General features: G+C 42.1%; 3 protein-coding genes across 4 annotated transcripts; 2 read left to right on the forward strand and 1 right to left on the reverse strand.

Annotated features, from left to right (window-relative positions):
• Positions 1-100: 100 nt before the first annotated feature.
• Positions 101-7,153, forward strand: pdcd7 (programmed cell death 7). The gene is made up of 5 exons (XM_064336645.1): positions 101-1,573; positions 3,153-3,291; positions 4,451-4,681; positions 6,306-6,393; positions 6,672-7,153. Exons 1-5 carry the CDS (start codon positions 311-313, stop codon positions 6,790-6,792), a joined length of 1,842 nt encoding a protein of 613 aa, XP_064192715.1. The 5' UTR covers positions 101-310; the 3' UTR covers positions 6,793-7,153.
• A 138-nt stretch (positions 7,154-7,291) lies between these two features.
• ubap1lb (ubiquitin associated protein 1-like b) lies at positions 7,292-15,924 on the forward strand. Of its 2 annotated transcripts, XM_064336648.1 has the most exons (6): positions 7,292-7,622; positions 8,896-9,035; positions 10,506-11,207; positions 12,352-12,561; positions 13,989-14,090; positions 14,527-15,924. In XM_064336648.1, exons 2-6 carry the CDS (start codon positions 8,904-8,906, stop codon positions 14,662-14,664), a joined length of 1,284 nt encoding a protein of 427 aa, XP_064192718.1. In that variant the 5' UTR covers positions 7,292-7,622; positions 8,896-8,903; the 3' UTR covers positions 14,665-15,924. The 2 variants fall into 2 exon arrangements, with proteins under 2 accessions (XP_064192718.1, XP_064192719.1); XM_064336649.1 differs by lacking the exon at positions 7,292-7,622 and having other exon boundaries at positions 7,714-9,035.
• Positions 15,925-16,182: 258 nt separating this feature from the next.
• Positions 16,183-18,721, reverse strand: kbtbd13a (kelch repeat and BTB domain containing 13a). The gene has a single exon (XM_064336646.1). It carries the CDS (start codon positions 18,484-18,486, stop codon positions 16,987-16,989), a length of 1,500 nt encoding a protein of 499 aa, XP_064192716.1. The 5' UTR covers positions 18,487-18,721; the 3' UTR covers positions 16,183-16,986.
• Positions 18,722-20,600: the final 1,879 nt, after the last annotated feature.

Here is a 20,600-nt window from a genome sequence, read left to right on the forward strand (position 1 = left end):
TCTGAATCCTTTTGAATCCCCAACCTGCTGTATAAAATTTGTCAAACTCCACCATTCGCCAATTTATCCACGACCGCCGATAAAATGGGGTACTGTGCGCGCGCAATCACCGATCCGGAAGTACAACGCCAGGACCTGGATGTAAAACACAGTTATTAGTTCCTGTTGGTCGTTCTGTTTTGTGAATAGATAGAAGTGTTTGTGGGCTCGCTAGTATGAAGCACTGGCATGCCCAGCGATTTGGGCTTTATCTTTGAATTACAGACGTTTTTAATCTATCAGTTAATTGAATATCGGGTTTTGGAGGATTATGGAAAACACACCATTTCAGCGTTTTCCGGATGGACCGCAGCAGCCGTCAAATTCTGGTTTTTTAGACCCAAACTTCTGTGACACGAGAAGGGGAGCTTTCGCTCGACCACCTTTGCCTCAGCCATCGTACGACTCTCCGGGTGCATATCAGAGTACGTCTACTGCTCCTGGTGGATTTTGGTCTGATTCGAGTATTTACCAACAGCACGCTCAGCTAACTCCTGTTAATAGTCAAATGTTGAATTATGTTCAAACAGAATGGTCCACGGCACCTCCTGCTGTTGGTCATGACAGGGATGGGTACAGACCTCCATTACCTCAACAATATATCTTTAATAGGGGACATCCGAACGCTATAGTCCCGGATTTTGACCCAACGAGACCGCCTCCACCACTGTACGAGTCACAACCCGGGCAGTTTCCCCGCAGGTTTGACGACCGTCCTGCCACCGATTCTTCCTCCAGACCTCCCTTAGACTACATGCAGCGCGAAGTGTCTGGTAAACAGTGGCAGCAGGGCTCTGATGTGCGACTACATAGTCAGTTGGGAGCTTCACATTTTAATACACATTTGGAAGAGCGCCAAGCTTATCCGAAATCTGGACCACCGATTCGGACAGAGTTCCAGAATGTAGGCAGTAATGAGTTGCATTATCAGAGACAAAATAATCAACCGCAAGTCAACCACAGCTCGACTGATCACCAGATGCACAACGCTCGCTGGCATCAACAGACTTACCAAGGCAGCCAGGACAGTGGTAATTCGAAGGAATTCCAACCTTCAATTTCAGATGCAGAAGCAAAACAGAGACTGATGGACAAGCAGTGGCTCGTAAATTTTTTGTTGAACAGAAAAACGGTAGAATTTACTTCCCCTAAGCAGACGCGTGATAGGCCATCCATCAGTCAAGTGAGGGAGACACTTTACAGCGCCGCTCGGTTAGTGTCTGAGCTATCAGTCGCATGTGAGAAATTGAAAGAGAATGTGGATAATGCAAATATTTGGACAGAATTATACCCCAAGGCAGTTGCCACGAAAAGCGCACTACTGGAGAAACTGAACCTTTTTAGTGATTCTGCTTATGTAGAAACCGTCAAGAAAAAATTGGCTCTCATAAGTAAGAGAAGACTCAGGATTCGGAGAAAAAAACGCGAGCTAATTCAGGAGGAAAAAGAAGAGGATGAAAGAGCTGCTGAAAGGGAAGCTGCCATTGACAAGTGGCGAATGAAACGCATCCGAGAAGTCGAAGAGAAGAAAAGGGTAAGAGGAACCACCCCGGGTTAGTCATTGTCGTCCAGGGGGACAACTATGTATGTTTGCTGCTGTTGTTGTTTCTTGTTGTGGGAATTTGCTATGTCTATAGCCCTGTCTGGACGGAATTAGTTTCACTCGTTGAGGTCAGTTAATGCCAGTTTTTACCAGCAATTTTATTCACGTCTAGAGCGACTATGTCAAATTAAAGGAAAAGCCAATATAAAGTTGTAGTAAGGTGTTGCCAGAACAGCTTCACTGCGCCTTGGCATAGATTCTGCAAGTCTCTGGAACTCTACTGGAGGGATGGAACACCATTCTTCAGAAAAGATATTCCCTCATTTGGTGTTTGATGATGATGGTGGTTGAGAGCGCTGTCTAAAACATCGGTCCAAAATCTCCCATAGGTGTCCAATTGGATTGAGATCAGGTGACTGCGAAGGCCATAGTATATGATTCACATAATTTTTATACTCATCAAACCATTCAGTGATCCCTCATACCCTGTGGATGGGGGCATTGTCGTCTTTGAAGAGACCACTCCCATCAGGATAGAATTGTTTCATTATAGGATGAAGGTGATCACTCAGAATAACTTTGCATTAATTTGCAGTCCTCTCTAAGGGGACAAGTGGACCCAAACCATGCCAGGAAAATGCCACCCACAGCATGACAGAGCCATTGGACCCCCTCACTATAGGGGTCAAGCATTCAGGCCTGTACCGTTGTTTTGGTGTATGCCACACATGTACTCGCCCACTTGTCGAGAATATGGTGAAGGATGACTCATCTGACCAAATCACTTTTTTTTTCACATCTCTATAGACCAGTACCTATGATTTTTGCACCACTGAACTCTCAGATGTGCATTCGTCTTTGTAATGAAGGTTTTATGCACTGCAACCCCACTATAATATCCCCCACTATGTTCTTGCTGATGCAGTCTGGTCATGTCCTGCATTGACATTCTCAGCCACCTGAGAAAGAGTTGCTCTTATGTTTTTCATGCATATTTTAAATGTTAAAAAAACGTGTTTTCTTTTAATTGTATAAAGTTACATGTGTGTTGTTGGGTTTTTTTTCATGCTAGGCAGGAATGTGTGTCAGACCATTGAAATCACTGACGTGCAGTGATTTAAAAAAAAAAAACTTGTCCGGCAACACTAATCCCGTCCGGCGAGGACTTTTGAACCTTTCATTTTCCATCTTCAGTGTCCCCACTGATTTCACTTGTCTGTCTATAATTTAATCATTCAAAAATGCGACCTCCCCCAACCAATGACCTGTATGTAGAAACATATTTTACAATTTCTTACCAGTAGGGGGCAACCTGTCAACACAGTTACAGTTATTAAATTCTTTAGCATATTCTTGTAAGATTGACTACTTTTGCTCCTAGAAACTGCATTGTTGTAGGGCTACCATATGAATTTTATATGCACATATCGCTTGACTTCTTACCTTCTGGGATTTTCAGTTTGTATCTTATGGATTTGGGAAATATAAAGTTTGTCCACTACCGTGGGTAGTGTCTGCTAAGGAAATATGCAATGCTATATTATTATTCAGTTAATTTATTTTATAACAGGAGCTGGAGCTGAAAATGGCTGCCGATAGTGTGCTGTCTGAGGTGAGGAAAAAACAGGCCGATGCCAAGAGAATGCTGGACATTCTACGCTCCTTGGAGAAACTACGAAAGCTGAGAAAGGAGGCAGCTGGTCGAAAAGGTAAAAACGGAGTCTTTCACTTTTCAGCGCATGTCACTCTAAATGGCATGTGCGAAATGTGTCCATGGGGCTACTGGGTGGCTCATCCTGTTAAGGACATTCTGTTCCAACATTGAATGCGGACAGTGTCACAGCCGCGTAGGGTGGCACATGATTGGCTCCGTGTCGATGAGTTCGTCTGCATGCATGTCTGTGCTCTCATGAATTGACATTGGAGATCGCAGTGAGTTTTGCAGCGGGAGCATGATTGCGCATTCCAAATTGGGGGTGGGGGGGGGGGGGATGGGGGGGGGTTAATGCATTACATATGACTGTGGCCATTGAATAAGAAATGAATGCTGAATTTGAATGCGGTCACATTTCTGACTAACAATGGTTATGACACATTTAAAACAAATAAAAAAAATAAAAATGGTAAATGGACTGCATTTATATAACGCTTTTATCCAAAGCGCTTTACAATTGATGCCTCTCATTCGCCAGAGCAGTTGGGGGTTAGGTGCCTTGCTCAAGGACACTTCGACATGCCCAGGGCGGGGTTTGAACCGGCAACCCTCCGACTGCCAGACAATCGGTCTTACTTCCTGAGCTATGTCGCCCCAAAAAACAAAAAATTTTGTTACATTAAACAATAACTCAAATGGCATTGGTGCAACTTGTCAGAAGTTTTTTTTTTTTACTGCTGAAATGGATGATGTTTAAATTAAGCAATGGCGTGATGTTAGATCATATGGCAGACATAAGACACTGGATGTTCCGATTAGCTCAGCACATATGTAATCTGTGGAGATGGGTACAAGCTCTTTGCCGTTTCCCATTACCTCAGCATTTCTCTAATCCCCGTACAATCTCAAGTGATGGATGCATTGCAGTCAACTGTATTATGTGTCAGCTGACACAAACAGGAGTCATTTAATAGTAAACAAATATTTCATTGGTAGTAGAATTGAAGCATTATGCAAATGGTGGATGAAACTGCTCTTCAATGGATGTGAATATGAAAAATAAAATGTCTGATTTTTTAAATAAAAGTGTTTATTGTGTTAATCGGCAATGTTTACACCAAGTAACAAGGCAGAAAAGAACTCACTCCTGTGTACGGTATGGAATATGGGATTTTCCTCTCATGGTAAGCTTCGTTGTATTGTTTTCTTTATAGGAATCTTCCCTGAGAAAGAGGCGGACGAGGTGTTTGAAGGCCATGTGGAACGGCTCAGAAAGCTGATACGGAAACGCACCACCGTGTACGACGCGGAGGAGAAGGCCCTCAGGGTCATGCTGGAGGGGGAACAAGAGGAGGAGCGCAAAAAGGAGCAGGAGAAACGGCAGAAGAAGGAGAGGGAGAAGTTCCTACAGAAAAAATGGGAGGTGGAGACCATGCTCTTTGGAGGTAGTTATACAGACATTTTGAGATGAAATATGTCTCTGAGGAGGAACATCCAGCTGAAGCACTGTGCCGTCACTGCCAATTGTGTGAACTCATTCCTGATCGTGCCAGGAATTGTGGCCGAGAGTTCATTATTCAAATCGCATCAAAGTAAAGTTACTTTTTCTTTTGTCAGTTCCTGTGGTAATGGGCCTATAAAACATTAGCAAAGTACATAAAATACTTAGCACAGGTAATATAATAACAGCAGTAATACCCAGAGGTATACACAACAAGATGAACAGCAGTCAGATTGGTCTAGGGCTGCAGCAGTGAATCTGACTAATCGATTACAAACAAATAATCTATTTTCCCAAAGCATCCGTCAATGAACGAGTGCTGCTAATCGCCACAGGGAATTGATTGGAATTGCATGGCTGTTGCGGAAAAATTACGTTTTCTGAAAATAACTGAATGTTTTGGAGGTGTGTGGGCATCTAACAGAATTTACTTCATAATGAAAAGCAATCAGTTTTTTGTGAGACTGAAACGTGTGACTGGTACAATGAGTTTTGTTCAGATTCTTGATTGTGTCAATAAATTGTTCAAGATTGTCAAAAGACTGAATGTTTTTATAGACTATTTAATTACCCCAAAAAAGAAAATTGCTAGTGTAATTGATGATGAAATAATCAACCGCTGCAGCTCTAGATCAGGGGTCCTCAATCTTATACAGAAAAGGCCGGTGTGGGTGCAGGCTTTTGTTCCAACCAAGCAGCAGCACACCTGATTCTACTAATCAACTCCTTGGAATCTTTGCTAAGCACCTTAATTAGTAGAATCAGGTGTGTAACTGCCCAGTTGGAAAAAAAGCCTGCACCCACACCGGCCCTTTCTGGATAAGATTGAGGACCCCTGCTCTAGATTGTCCCTCACACTACGGAGGGAGGAGCAAGGGTGGGTTTCAGTCAGCAGGAGATGCCCTGTCTCAGCACACAACAGTGACCCCTCTGGTCAGTGAGGTGCCTGCTGTCTGAATGCCCCTGTCAGTTCTGCAGTCCCCTGCTTTGCAGTTGGCTGCAGACATTTTGGATGATGCATGTACTACTGTGCTGCCCCTGCCCATGTATTAATGGAGGGTATTACAGAGATGGATGGACAATTATGAATGGATATTCCAATTTCAGGAAAAAAAGAGAAATGGGGATAACACTTTATTTTCTTAAGGGGATAGAAGAGCCAATATGTAAGATAGATAGATAAGATAGATATACTTTATTGAACCCTGTGGCGTAATTTGTTCTCTGCATTTTGACCCATCCTAGTTACTTAGGAGCAGTGGGCAGCCACAGTGCAGTGCCCGGGGACCAACTCCACTTCTGAGGCCAGTGCCTTGGTCAAGGGTAACTGCAGGAGTGCGCCTAACATGCATGTCTTTGAGCGTGAGAAGAAACCGGAGTACCCGGAGTAAACCCACGCGAACACGGGGAGAACATGCAAACTCCGTACAGAAAAGCCCCAAGCCGAGATTCGAACCCACAACCTTCTTGCTGTGAGGCGACAGTGTGTCCGCCCAATGTGTAAATGTGGAGAAATGGTGATAATTCCATTGGCGCTCAAAATCCCAACATTCTCCTCTATTTTTCAGCGGAAATGCACCCAGATCACCCTCTCCAGCCCTTCAAACAGTGCTACACACAGGCAGAGCATTCTTTACATGCCCTGATTCAGATAAGGTAAGGATGTGTTTCTGCAAGCCTTTTTGTGGGTGGTCACATTTTATTTGTCCTATGTTTTTTTTTTTTCTTTTTTTAATTTTTTAATTGTTGTTCAGTTATGTAATTTCTGTCCTTGAAGAGTTTTTCGGTTGGTTCTCACCATTGGGCACATGATAAACTTCTGTATGATTTATTCTGTTATTTAACTGTTGAAGACAGAATGTAATATTAATATTGGTGATGTTTTTGTAGGTGGAATTGAAAATTTAAAAGTGTATATTTTTGTTCACCCTCAGGAGAGAGTGGGATGCCTACCTGGTGCCTGCAGATCACCCTGACGGGAGCTTCATCCCTCAGGCCTGGGTCCTTCCTGAGCCCCCCTCAGATGAGACTTGGGCCTCGGCCCTGGAAAAGTAGCGGTCCCTTACATATAGGCTGCTGGACACACCCACACACATTCACTCTATTGCACAAGCTGTAGGGCTGTTATCAATGTGTTTCTGAAATCAACAAGTTTTACCATCCTCAACCAAATACCTTGAGAACTTTGAGAATTGTGGGTAAATGATATGTAATGCCTCTTGGTGGAACAGTGTTCTGGATTGAGGGCATGGGTCAGTGTCCCAGTTTCCCCCCAGGAAACCACATTGGTGAGAGAGCCTTGATTTTCTCCAGGGATATGGGCTATCTGTTTCATCAAGTTTGTTTTCATTCCAAAAGCAATGAGACAGATTTCCTTCCATGTGTGATTTCATGAATAAAATATTTTTAGAAGAAATGTTATCTGTGATTCGACCCTTTTTTAATGAATGAATAAGAAATAAGAAATCCATTTTCAAACATGGGACTGCCTTGTTTTGTTATAGATCCAATCAAAAGGGTTCACCTCTCTCCATGCATTGTCTCCAGTAAACAGATGGGCTGACTGGGGTTATGTCAGTGGATTAAAGGTTCAGAGGGAATTAGCGAATGTAATTCCTGAATTCAGGAGTGCTACCTATTCTGAACAACCAATGAACTTCCTCCAACTTACACCACATTAGACCTGGGCAGAATACACGCATTCATTAAATACAGGGTAAACAGATTTCCTGTTTCCATGGCAGCTCTGGGCAGGAGTATGCTTATGGAAAGTCTCCATATTTAGCCCACAAGGTTTTGGCTGTGATCATCATATTGCATCATTGAAGGTCTGTGGGAACACAATCATCAAGGAGACACCTGCTCTGGACAGCTTCTCTAAAGTGGTGAGTTGATGAAATATTCAATAGACTTGTCAATTAAAATACATATTTGTAAATTAAAATACGTTGATAAATCTGACTCTATAAATTGCAAAATACTATCAAATAGAATGCCCCATCTGGTTGCATTCAAGAGTTAGACTGATCTATATTTTTACAGCAGAGAGAAAATATTTTACTTTTGCTGAAGGGGTGGGATGTGATGTCCAGTTAGAAAGTTTAGTCATCCGTAAGTTTAAAAAGGCATTTCTGCTTCTCGTGCGTTCAACTTTTAATAGGTATTAAATAGAATGTGCAGGTTGGCTTTTTCCCCTAAGGCATCAAAAAGTACAGAATTTCATTCAGATTTGATATCAATCAAAATTGGCTCCATTACTTGCAAATTCTTTAAGAAACATGACTGAAGGTTGCTTTTTGAACTTTCCCAATTTGTCTTTTGCTGAATGATGTAGAATCTTTATTAAGGTAACTGCAGAATGTTTAAATAAGCGCCACAGCATTCCTGACTGAAAACTATTCTTCACACCCCTTGTCTAATCTTTAAACCAAAAAATGCATTGCATCAACTGAGAGTAATGCAGCGAAAATTTATAAGTACACTTGTACTATGAAGTATTGCTGTGAAATAATGAACATTTACTGAATGGTTTCATGTATGCCACAGACAGTTGGAGTCTTGATCTTAATAAATGTATGATTTGAGAGGACTTTCAGGAGTGGAATGTTATTAGATTTGCTGAAAGATTATAGAATGTTAAACTGACTGCTCGATTTTAGTTCTCATGAAAATTTCACAACTTTGTGTAAGGAAACAATTGATTATATGCTTCAATAGAGTATTTTCAGATTGAAACTCTAGTGGTAGAGACTCAAAATCAGTAGACCTTCAATCAGCCTTCACAGGTTTTATCTGGTGTAATGTTTTTTCTGTTGATGGCACGTGCTTGGGGGTCCAAGCATGTGTTGGGTGCCTTGCAACCAATCACTGCATAGCATTAGGTGGTGGCAGAGGGCTGGCCATTTAGAAGACCGCTGTAATCCATAATCCACTTAGAGGCATCAAACATTGTGTAATAAGGTAAGCAAATGTAGCAAGGAAAGGCAGCCAGTTTGCTTCTCTTAGGTGAATCAAGAATAGAGTCAGACAGTTTTTCCTCGTAAGCTTGAACATCCTAAGCAGAAAAACACAAGGTGTGGTTCTGTGGGAAGAGCTACCCAGCTAGCTTTCCATCTTTTCCATTTGACGTCACGTGTGAATGTGGATGTTTTCTCCCAGGGATAAAAATGAACTGCCTCGATGAAGTTTCCTTCAAGGTCCCCATGGGGTCTCTGGAGGGGACTCTGGAGGAGGTGGAGCTTGTCACTGCGCCAGAGCTCTGCTTACCCGACTACCTTCAGATACTGCGGGAGACGGAGGTCTGAACCCTGCTTTCAGCTCTCTCTCTCTCTCTCTCTCTCTGTCTCTCTCTCTCTCTCTCTCTCGCTCTCTCTCTCTCTCTCTCTCTCTCTCTCACACACACACATGCACAGTGCTCTGTGTTTGTTCAGTTTGGTTGAGATGACAGGACTTGAGCTACAACATTATTGTAGCCTTGGCAGTGGCATTGAATCTTGTGCCGTTCTTCTGGGATTATATCACTGGCAAGCCTTATGTTAGTGTTACGTGCTTTAGGAAATCTCCCAGGGTCTCACTCTCTTTCTTTTGTAATGATAGCCAAACAACCAAGTACTTATCTTCCAGTGTCTGAAGAATTGGGTTGTAGATATTTAATATGAATTCAGTGCATCAAACCACCCTCTTAAAATCACATAGTAATTACTTTGGTACAAGGTTGGGCAGTTGCTGGAACTGTTGCTTGGGTGATATCTTTAAACATGTTATAACAGTCGTGCTTTTTCTAGATCACTGAGTTCTGAGCAATACTCGGGCACTGCCCTCTCCTTAAATAGTCTGCAGCTGGAGGTTCTGTGCTGATGTTAGATAGCATTGCAGATCTGTTCCAAATGGATTGCAAAGCCAGTCCACCTCTTTTAATGTTTTTGTTTGTTGATAAGAGCAAACAAAGTTCTGTAACATTTCCCATCAATTCATCATTAATTTCACTTTGGATCCATTGTTATAATTCATGATGGACTTCAGTGCTTCTAAAGGCCTTATTTGGAAATATGTTGAGATTCTATTACAGGTTTTTGCTCTTCTGGTTTGAGCTAAACGATTAGAACTCTACCAGTTCTCTACCAGTCCAAAAATAATAAACTGTTTGCCCCCACTGCTTTTTTGCATGCTTTAAGGGAAATGTAAGGAGTGAAAATGGTGAGATTATAAGAACAGTTTAAAAGCCAGATTTGTGCACCTTGAGGGTTTTGTTGCTCACTCAATTTTTCTCCAAGGAGAAAAGAACAAATGTGCAAACTTTACAGCAATGATTCTGGCAGGACATAGCAAAAGTCCTGAGCCCATTATTACAGCTGACAGAACATCACACAGGGCCTTATTGTTTGTGAGAAGGTTCCAAATAGCTCGGTGATAGATCTTGTTCAAGAGCTATTCTTTTGTGCCTGATGATTTTTGAACCTTTCATTAAAAAAATTCTTAATGCAAGGCTTGCCAACAATAGACCTGTAGTGCAACAGGGCTTTCTAGTTTATATTTCCACCTTAAAATCAGCAAACGGTTCAGATCAAAGAAACTATGTGAGGTGAATTCATTGTAATCAACTGTTTTATCTGTTCAGTTAAGCACTGAATTGCAATGAGAACGAGCATAATGATGAAAACCAGCAGACTGTTGCATCCGAGACAAGGTTCTCCAGGTCTAATGCATTGACCACCATGGAGCTGCCACTGCCGTCCACCTTCGTGACTTTTCTCTTTTGTGTTTGGCAGTATGAGTTCAGCATTGAGAAATGGGTGCTGAGAGGACTACAGAGGAGTTACCCCAGCGCTCCACAAATGCAACTGCCTCACTCCCGCTCTGAAGTGGTGGCGTCCTGTCCCCCATACTGGCTGATGTTCAGCAGTCCCCAGGAGAGCCGGCTGGCCAGACGCAGGAGCAGCGACCTCTGGGAGCCCACGCTCCGCCAGAGGAGCCGCAGCCTCAACGCCGCAGACCTGCGCTACATGCACCCCAGGGTCAAGTTCCTCATTTCAGACTCGGAGGGGGACGAAGGCTACTCCGAGGATGACGAGGGCTCGTCCACTGAGGAGGACAAATCGACCATCCATGAAGACGCAGAGCGGCCGCCCAGCTCTGCACTCAGACGCCAGTTCCACGGCCTCAAAGACCTGGGGCCTTCCTCTCGAAACCTGAACCCTCCATCCCCGCGAAACGTGGCCCACCTGAGGAAAAGCTCCTCTTCCTCCTTCCACGAATTTCGCAAAAACTCACTGGAAAGGCCCAGGACGAGCAGCCCCCAGCGCCAAGGCCAGAGGCGCCCGACAAGGAGGCTGCATTCGCTGTCCCGCTCAAGCCGCCAGCACTCCCTCAGCCCCCAGCCGCCATCTTCATCGCCCCCCTGCCACTTACAGCCCAGGCCTGCCACCGCCGGACACATCCCCTCCATCAAGAGCCACAAGCCCACCACACCGGTAAGAGTGCCACACCCAGAAACATCCTGAACACATTGTAGAATAACAAATACAGGTCAAGGTGCAAACATTTAGCGAAATTGTGCACAGACAGAGATTGCCAGTGCATCACAGATATGCCATAGCATAGTTATTTTCTAATATTTTCAAGAAAATCCTGCATAGTATGCCTTTATTATTTCTCCTCTGGTAGAAGTCAGAGGAGGATAATTTACAATGCTGATATTAAAATGGCACAAAAATCCATAAGGTCCTGCATGTATATGTACCTGAAACTGTGAGTAATAATGTTTTTCTCAAAAATATATTTGATTAAGAATATCACCATAGAGGTGTTTATTTGCAAACTCTGATTTCTATCATTCCACAAATTTTTATTAAATATTGTGAATGTCGGAAAAGGCTGTGATAAAGATATTCCCAATGTACAGTTGACAGCAATTCAGCCTAATTAACTTTCCAGGGTGTGTTTAATCCATTGCTGAACACAGACATTTGTCCAGCCACGTGTGACCTTACTATAAGCAGCTATGACTTACCAAAGCTTAAAAAAGACAGGAGGCATTTAAATCAGTGGACAAAGCACTGTTACTATTCTAATGCCTCATGGAACTCTCACAACCTTTTTATGTTCAGACTGAACCGTACCCCAGATTGCTGGCATACTGCTTCTGGGAGAATATCAGTCTTCTTTTAATTCACAGAGGAAACCAGTTATAACTAGTTGAAGATGTTGGTTAGGAGAGATAATGACTGTGTAAGCTATGTTCACTTTTTCATGCCACATTTCTCAAATGTTTCTAAAGATGTACCCTCTAAGAATAGCTAGTGTAAAGTCTTTTCCTGGAATACTCCCAAGTTGTTACAAGTTCGTTGGGATTAGTGGGTAATACTGCCCCGCAAATGTGCATCTCAGCGGAATAGCATGTCAAGGTTATATGCTTGATGGTGTCGCATGGCAAATATAACTGAGCATTGTTTGCTGGCTTTAAAGCAATAAATTCTGCTGCCAGTTACTCAATGAGGAAGCCAGATTGAGTCAAACATAGGCCTGGTCACATAAGGCGCACTCAGTGTAGTTTAGTTGTAGTTCAGTCCCCTCTCATTCATGGGGTTGTGACCCTGTGCTGTGGGCTCTCTGCAGTCTCTTAGCCCATACTCCTGCCTGCCACCCCCTCCCTCGGCGCCTCATCCCCTTGGCTCCCACACATCCGCCCCGGACTCCTCGGTGGAGCTGCTGTCGGCCCTGAGCCAAGAGGAGCAGGAGCTGCTGGAAGCCGTTACGAAGAAGGGCTACCCGCTGCGCACCGCCATCATCGCCCTGCAGAAGACCGGCCGGCAGAGCCCAGAGCAGGTCTGACCACGTAACCGAAAACTGGAGGCTCTCTCAAGGGTTTCAGCTGCAGGTCCTTCTTGACTAGTTTGCAAATACAGTGCACACGTCAGTGAAAGCAGTATTGTCTTCGCCTGCAAGCTCCCTGAGAGGTGTCATTTTATGCAAGTGCTGACGTCGAATAAAAATGTCTTCCTCAAACTGTATTAACAATGCATGAAATGACCGAGAAACTGTCTCCCCTGGAAAACTTCATTCTTAATATTACTTAATACTTACTGTTTTTGGAAAGATCTTTTAAGCCATTAGTGCATATAAATATGAAATGTAATGTTACATATCTGTTGCCAAATATTGCTCAAAAGCCCCCTCCCCAGCACTAACCTTACTATTAAACATTCTATTAATTCTCATTTTACTGAGAGAACATCTGGTTTTATCTCCCAAAAGATGTTGGTTGCCTGTGAAATTGAAACCATGGTAATAAAAAATAGATACCAAAAAATAGACACTAAAGTTTCCACAATCTGGAATTTATTATATTATTCTTAGTGTCTCACAGCAGTTCCCAGGAGTACAAGTGAGTCACTAGGCAGTCTGCATAGCCTGCGGGGAGGAGCTGTGGTTGTACGGCGGGGTCATGTGGTTAAACCTAGTTAACCCTAGCTGTGAGCTGTACTCAGGAAGACCAGTGGTGGAGGCACATACAGGCCTCTGCTGGACTCTCGGCCTGCTGTCTATTGTTTAGAAGGCTTCTCTCATCAATCCATAAAATTTTTATCTAATTAGAGAGCCTGCTCAAAAGAGTCAAAGCCAGTTGCTGTTTTGTCTTCTGAATTTGTATGTACAATTATAACATGATCAGGAGGGAAAGGAACATTTTTTCCTGCATTACATTTGAGAAGTAAACCATTTACCATTGTTTGAATATTTAACATAAGTTTTCATGACTCTAGCCTGTGTGATAGCACATTTTCAGTGCCACGTACTGGTAGGTGGTCTGTGTCTGAGAACCTTTAAGGCTTTGCTTGCACTTGGCTGTAAAATGTAGAAGAGAGAAAGCAGCTGGCATGGATGCTCAGGGCTTCACTAACAAGGCTGAGCCCCCTGACCTGGTTAATTAGTGCCCCAATCGGCAAAGACTGACATCCCACAGCTCTCACACATATTCTGTTTCACTCAGTCAGTGGCAGGACGAAAATAAGACATGGCTTTACTTTTAATTTTTCTTAACCACTCTGATATGTGAAATCAGTTTTTTTTCACCTGTAGCAATGAGATCTGCTATGAATCCTCGATAGTGAGCAAGGGACTCTGAATCCATAAATGGAGGGGAGGGCGGGGCTCTTAATGTCATTGGTGGAATTTCTCACAGTGGTGTGGAATTGGCCATGGGTTCTCCCGTCTTCATTGGTTTTGATGCTTCTTTTCATCTCTGCTGTCCACAGATCCTGAGCTACCTGGTGACGTGCGATCGGCTGTGTAAGCTTGGCTATGATTCAGTCCAAGTGGAGGAGGCGTTGGAGATGTTCCACAATTGCGAGACCAAGGTGAGTGTCCTGTGAAGTCGCAGTGCAGAGCTATTTCAATGACCATAAGAAATAATGACGATGATACAAAGAAAACAAAATACCTTTTTACATGTATGTTTGCACTCTATGGTCTGCAACTAGTGTGCTATATCCCAGCATGGCCCTGCCTCTATCTCCTAAGCTGAATTTGCATGATTAAATTTTATTCGATATTGTCTCATTGGCAATTTCAATGATTGACAGTTTCTTAATCTTAATGTTTAATAATTCAGGCCTTTGTTTTTGTGGGACTGCACGCAGTACAACTTGAATATTGTCATCTTTAACACCCTTCAAAGGATGTGGCTTTGTAAACACTGAAAAATAGGCAATTGAATAACCCTTAAATCATTAAATCCTTTTAGAGCAAGTTTAACTGAGTTCCCCCCCCCCCCCCCCCGACTCTTTTTTCTAGGCTGCAGAATTCTTGCACCTTTTGGCTCAGTTTAATGAGATGGGCTTCCAGCAGAATGCCATCAAAGAGGTGCTGCTGGTGCATGAGAACCACTGTGAGAGAGCCCTGGAGGAGCTGATGACACGTGTGGCATCCTGAGACAGGAAGTCCAGTCTGTCTCACGATGAGTGTGGATTGGTCACCCCCTCTGGGCAATGGATTAAGCTGATTTGTGCATTATACATTGCACATGTTAAAGATGTCACATATCTATAAAACAATAAATGTATCTGTGAACAATTATGATGGACAGGTGCTTTATAAGAAAAGCTTAAGCATCAGCTCATTGGCATATTGGTTTTTCATGAAAAAAATGGCTGTCTAAAGATTTGTCTTGAGAAATGTACTATTATTATTATTGTTGTTGTTGTTGTTACTACTACTATGACTAATAATAATAATAATAATAATTGTATCTATGTTTTATATTTATTTGTTCACTTTGCACTTTGAATAACAGATATATTATTGTAATAACACAGAAGTCCAAGGAATGTTTTTTTCCTGTAGCATTACCCATAAGGGGCATGCAGGCCATATGTGTGCTGAGTTTACAATGTGACTTTTTAAATGTACCAACAGTTGTGTATGAACATAGCACAACTGAGAAACTGAGAGAGGTGGTGGTAAGAGTATATAGTGTCGGTTAATATAATTAATCTCTCTGCATTGCTCCTTGTGCCCACACCAACCAATGAGGTGCAAAGTGTAATGCCAAAAGTGTTAATCATCCACCTGAAATTTGACCCCATGTAGAGGCAGGCCTGTTATATATTCCAATGATCCCAATGCTCATCTTCTACGACACCATGCCTGGAATTAATAATAATAGCTCAAATAATAGCTGCCAGCTGGTCTTTTTCTCATGAGTATTTGGTGTAGATGATGCTCTAAATATTATTTCTGGGTAGGCTATATAAAATGTCTTGATTTTACAATGTATTTGCTAAATTAATGCAACTATATTATATTTATACTGCATATTTTCAAATTGCTGATGATTTCAAAACATTGTATGTGATCTTATATTTCAAACGGGATCACAACTCTTTTTATATTGGATTTTACATTGGTATATATACAACAATACAGTTGCATCAAGAGAATTTGAATGTAGAGGTTGTAAAAATGTCACAAAAAGAAATCAAATAAAATATTAAAAATAATTTTCAGAAATTTTGATTCTGAATCACTGTATTTTGTTTTTCTTACATTTTTCTAGCATGTGAAACCCAATATGAATCTGTTGATAAGACTATGGGTTTCCTTCCAGACATTTGCTGTCATTACTGGAAATGTGAGCATGCACTGGGAAACAAAACAATCAAGTTCTGTGAGTTTATTATCAAAACTACAAAAGATATCAGCAGTAGGCTGACAAGGTGTGTATTAAAGATTTGTATCTTCTGTTGATTGACTAGGTATGCATAAAAGGGTATGTTGAGCTAAAATGGCTTTTCTTTTATGACCTCATTATGACTAAATACAGACCAAAAAAGAGCAGGCACTTCACTCCTTAGAAGCATGGATTTTTAATAAGTGTAGTTATAATTGTAGTTATCAAGTGAGTGGGAAAAATCTGTATTGTATTCATTTCATTTTTTTGAACTTGTCACATATTATGCGCAGTGTTAAGAAAAATGGAGCTTTAATATTGCATAGGAATGTTTTAATTTTCAATGCGGCTGGTTAAAAAACAAGTGTGTTAAAACCCTTCACAATTTCACACCTCCAGAACACTGTACATTAAATCTTGACTACTGGCAAGTCATCTGGCTCTGAAAAGAATAATAACACTAGGTATCAGAGCCCTTCATTTTATTTATTTATTTATTTGTTTTTCTTGGAACAAGGCTGCACGGATGTAATTTCTTTGATGACAATAAAAAAATGTCCACTGCATACATTTTCTTGCACAATCTACCAGTTTTATCTAACAACAGTGGAAAAAACGTTTATTGTTTATTTAGCATACCCTTGAACTCCCAGGGGACAGTTCCCGAAAAGCAAGATGTAATCTAAAATTCCTGTCATTAATGGATCATGGGTATGGTAGTTTTTAGGAAAAAGGCCTTGTATGGATTCATTCTAAAGTGTTCTGGGAAGTGATTGCAGTGCTATCCGAATATGAATAAAGTAAATAAGCGGAAACATGAGTGTTCTCAAGCAGTCTGATACAGATGTAATGTTATTGTGGGACCTCACTCATTTAAAGGGGCAAAACTTGAGGACTTCGAATTTGTTGCAGGATTCAAGTCTCAGCTTTGGCTCTGTCACTAATTTATGACCAGCAATTTTCAGTGGCGTGACACAAACAATCAAAGCTCATCTGATGCAAAGGATCTAGACAGCAAAAAATTTTTTCCTTTTGTTTAATATTTATACCATCTTATGAAGTCATGATATCAATTATTTCCAATATCAATCAGTACATTGTGAAGGGGGTGATTTTTGGTGATACACATTGTTCTCTAAATTCTGCTCATACCCATTCAGGACTCCTTGACCCCGTGGCAGTTTGCCCATCTTCGGCAGCCTCAGTAAAAATGTCCACATGGAGCCAATTCTGGGAAAGCCATTCATCTCTTTCTTTGGTTTCCATTTTTTCTTGTCCTCAATTGTATACTCCAGCGTCATCTTGCGTTTAACGGTGAACACAGAGTCGCCTCTCACGACAGCAGTAAAGAGAGCACCTTCGCTGTTTTCATACAGGCCGGGCATGGCTGTCCACTGCCCCGTGGTGAGGTTGTAGCAGTCCATCATGCATCTCAGGAAGTCGTCGCAGGGTCCGTTTCGCATTACGTATAGGTTGTCCCTATGTGCCACCATGCAGTGACCGTAGCTGTGCTGGCGTATCAATGCCGTGATGTGCACCCATCTGTCTTCAGAAGGAACATACTCGTAAATATCCGTGGTGTCCATTGGCCTCCACAGACACACAAATATCCTGCTCATGGCCTTGGTGCATGCCGCACCGGCCGCTGGCCGAGGTAGATGAGACACAAAGGACCAGGTGCAAGTCGAGAGTTTGTACCTTTCCACCGATGACATGGTGGTTCTCTCGTATTCTCCACCAATGGCATAAAGGTAATCCTCATGTCCCACCAATGTAAAGTTATATCGTAGCTGCTGGGGGCTCACAAAAGTGCTCCAGGTGTCAATCACAGGGTCGTAGCAGAAGCAGGGTTCCACCACTTGATTGGTCACATCACGGACACCTCCAACAATGTATAATTTGTTGTTAAGGACCGTCACCCCAGCCATGGTCGTGCTAGCATCAACCGGTAAATCAGTCAAAACTTTCCACTCCTTCTCATCTTCATCCAAGTAACAAACCGTCCTTTGGAAGTCTTGTAACAATTTGATAGTTGGAGAGTGTGTTCCAACTGTCACATACGTACTGGGGACCAGAGATTCCACATACTGTAATAGTTCATCAGGCAAACATCTTGCATCTTCTTCCAGATCACGGTACATGTCTCGGATGAACAGAGCAGCACTGTGGTAAAGCTCCCACAGGCCATAGGTGGCCGCTGTGTGGTACATGAGCAAGCAGTTATCAGAATGAATTATATTTATAAGATGCTTTGTAAGAGCATCCACCTGAAGAAATGCAGCGCATTCTATGGCCTCAATGATTTCTTCACCATTCAGAATGGGTCGCTCACCATTGAGGACGCTGAGGGTGACCAGGAACCCACGGGCACGCAGGCCCTTTACATGAATTTCCTCCTGTTGGCATTCTCTCATTCCCGATTGGAAAAGAGCTCGGAAGTACTCACAGTTCCTTGTCAGCAGAGCCCTGTCGACCGAGAAAACACTCTCCCCCACTCTCACTTTCTGGTTTTCCATCTCTGGATCCAGCCCTGGTTTGCGATCAGGCTCCTCCGATTCGCCCTCCGAACACCTGCTCTGCCCCATCAAGCATTATTTTTTCATCTCAATTATTGGAAAGTAAAATGACATACCACTAGAATTTATCAGAGTACGAAACCAGGAGATAAAATCAGTTTACATTGTGCTCTTTCGGTCAGATAACTGAGAAACCTGAGAAACTGTCTGCTCTGACTAATGCAGATTCACTCCACTGGGCATCTACTGTTTGCGTTGCTGTTCGCAGCTATAAGAATAGCACTGGCTATAGATAGCAGCAGGGCTTGTGACAGAACTCCAATACACTATGACTAGCTGACAGAGTGGGCTGATGAGAGGTCAAATAGACCCCTGTTACAATGCCAAACAATAATTATGATGATTTGCAGCCATTTATTCCTGGCTACAGCCAGATGTCAATTCAGCAGAACAGAGTTCAATGACCAAGAGTAGATGACAAATTTAATTTGAATGTTCTTGTAAGACAGTTTAGTTTGTGCAGCTGTATAGTTCTGAAATCCAATCTCTGACAGAATAGTGTAGGTTTAAATAATCTGTGCCACGGCTGGGCCACACATTTCATGTTTTTTTATTTATTTTTATGTTGGAGCCCTTTGGTCCCACAACAGCATTCTTGTTTACCCTTGTTGTCACCTGAGACCATTCCATAAAACAACAAACCTAAGACTGCAGGGAGACTTCTACTCTGTTGTTTTACTTTCCCAGTTTACAATCACAATCAACTTATTCACAATCAGCTCCTGGATAATGATCTCTACACATTCTGATTCACTTCCTCTGGATACATGCATCCATGGCCAGTATCTCACTTTATACTTGGACTTACATTTATCTGCAATTAAACTGGCCTTACAAGAGATGTTCTCCAGTCAACCCAGTGAGTAGTCTGCTGCATAAATATACACTTGTGTGACTTGACTCCACCAGGCACAATGAGAACATGCAACTGCAACTTCAGTACAATCCCAATAACTCACATGTAACACGAGAACCACCCCCTGGAACATTCAATTGTATTTGCAAGCAACCTCATCTGTCTATTCAGGAGACAAGCTAACATGCTTTCCCTCAAATAAAAGATAATGTCAGCTGCTGCTTCTTTTCATTCTGCAATCCACAAGTTCATGGTCATTCCAATGACTAAATCCCTCCCAGAATAAATGACACTATGGCTAATTACGCTCTGCCCTGCAAGGTTAAACTCCCCTTTGCGGTATAACAGCCCATCAAAATGACTTAACTCAGTGTTTTAGCTTATGAGCAAGTCTTCATTCTTTCTATAAAAAGGAGGGAGTTGGTTAGACCAGCCTTTTGTCTCCACTGACAGAAATAATCTGACTGAAGCCTTATTCGCTCTAGTGATCCTTAAGCACCGAACACACTACTAGCTGACTGATTTGCAGGGATAGCACTATTTCATTCTCTATCCCATGCTCTCATGAGACGCCCATAAACCCTAGAGTAAGACTACAGTATTCTGGGCTTCCTTAATGTATACACACCCACACCAAGGACACTTTTTGTCTGTCTGGTTCTGCTTGCAGCTATATACTTGGGTGATGTCACTGGAACTGAAATATTCAGTGCCCTGACTCCTCATCGTTTTATTCATGGGTCAGCATGCCTTTGCATGATGTGTTTCAGCTTTAACTTAATGCTTTGACTCCGCCTTCAGACTCCTGTATATGTACCCTTATGTAAAAATCCAAAAAAAAAAAGGGAAAATGTCCAGTTCACATGTGAATTCAATGTGTTAAAATATTCACATGTGAAAAGAAAATGCCACATGTGAAATGGACATTTTCACATGTCAAAATAGGTCACATCTCTTGCATCTTCACATTGTCACATGTCACTGACTTACTGATGACCTATGCTTACTGATTTTGGCTCACATTTTAAGTGGGATTATTTTTATAGTTCACATGTTGGGTGTTCACATGTGATTTTTGAACAAGTCATATTTTTAAGGGTACTTATACATGTATAATCTGGAATGAAGACTTATTGTGCTCATGCATGGGACCCTAAAACACCCCTTTCCTCATCTGTAAAATACATGTATTCTTTCAACTGTAACACAAACAATATGCAAACTACAAAGCAGATATTCGACATGTGGAGATATATTTACACATATA

The sequence above is a fragment of the Anguilla rostrata genome, chromosome 5 (genome assembly GCF_018555375.3).
Source record: "Anguilla rostrata isolate EN2019 chromosome 5, ASM1855537v3, whole genome shotgun sequence".
Classification (NCBI taxonomy): domain Eukaryota; kingdom Metazoa; phylum Chordata; class Actinopteri; order Anguilliformes; family Anguillidae; genus Anguilla; species Anguilla rostrata.

Coding starts and splice junctions, on each gene's coding strand:
- pdcd7 (XM_064336645.1), top strand. CDS start 311: ATGGAAAACACACCATTTCAGCGTTTTCCGGATGGACCGCAGCAGCCG. Junction 3,292..4,450: donor GGAGGCAGCTGGTCGAAAAG/GTAAAAACGGAG, acceptor TTTTCTTTATAG/GAATCTTCCCTGAGAAAGAG. Junction 6,394..6,671: donor CATGCCCTGATTCAGATAAG/GTAAGGATGTGT, acceptor GTTCACCCTCAG/GAGAGAGTGGGATGCCTACC.
- ubap1lb (XM_064336648.1), top strand. CDS start 8,904: ATGAACTGCCTCGATGAAGTTTCCTTCAAGGTCCCCATGGGGTCTCTG. Junction 9,036..10,505: donor AGATACTGCGGGAGACGGAG/GTCTGAACCCTG, acceptor TGTGTTTGGCAG/TATGAGTTCAGCATTGAGAA. Junction 14,091..14,526: donor TCCACAATTGCGAGACCAAG/GTGAGTGTCCTG, acceptor TCTTTTTTCTAG/GCTGCAGAATTCTTGCACCT.
- kbtbd13a (XM_064336646.1), bottom strand. CDS start 18,486: ATGGGGCAGAGCAGGTGTTCGGAGGGCGAATCGGAGGAGCCTGATCGC.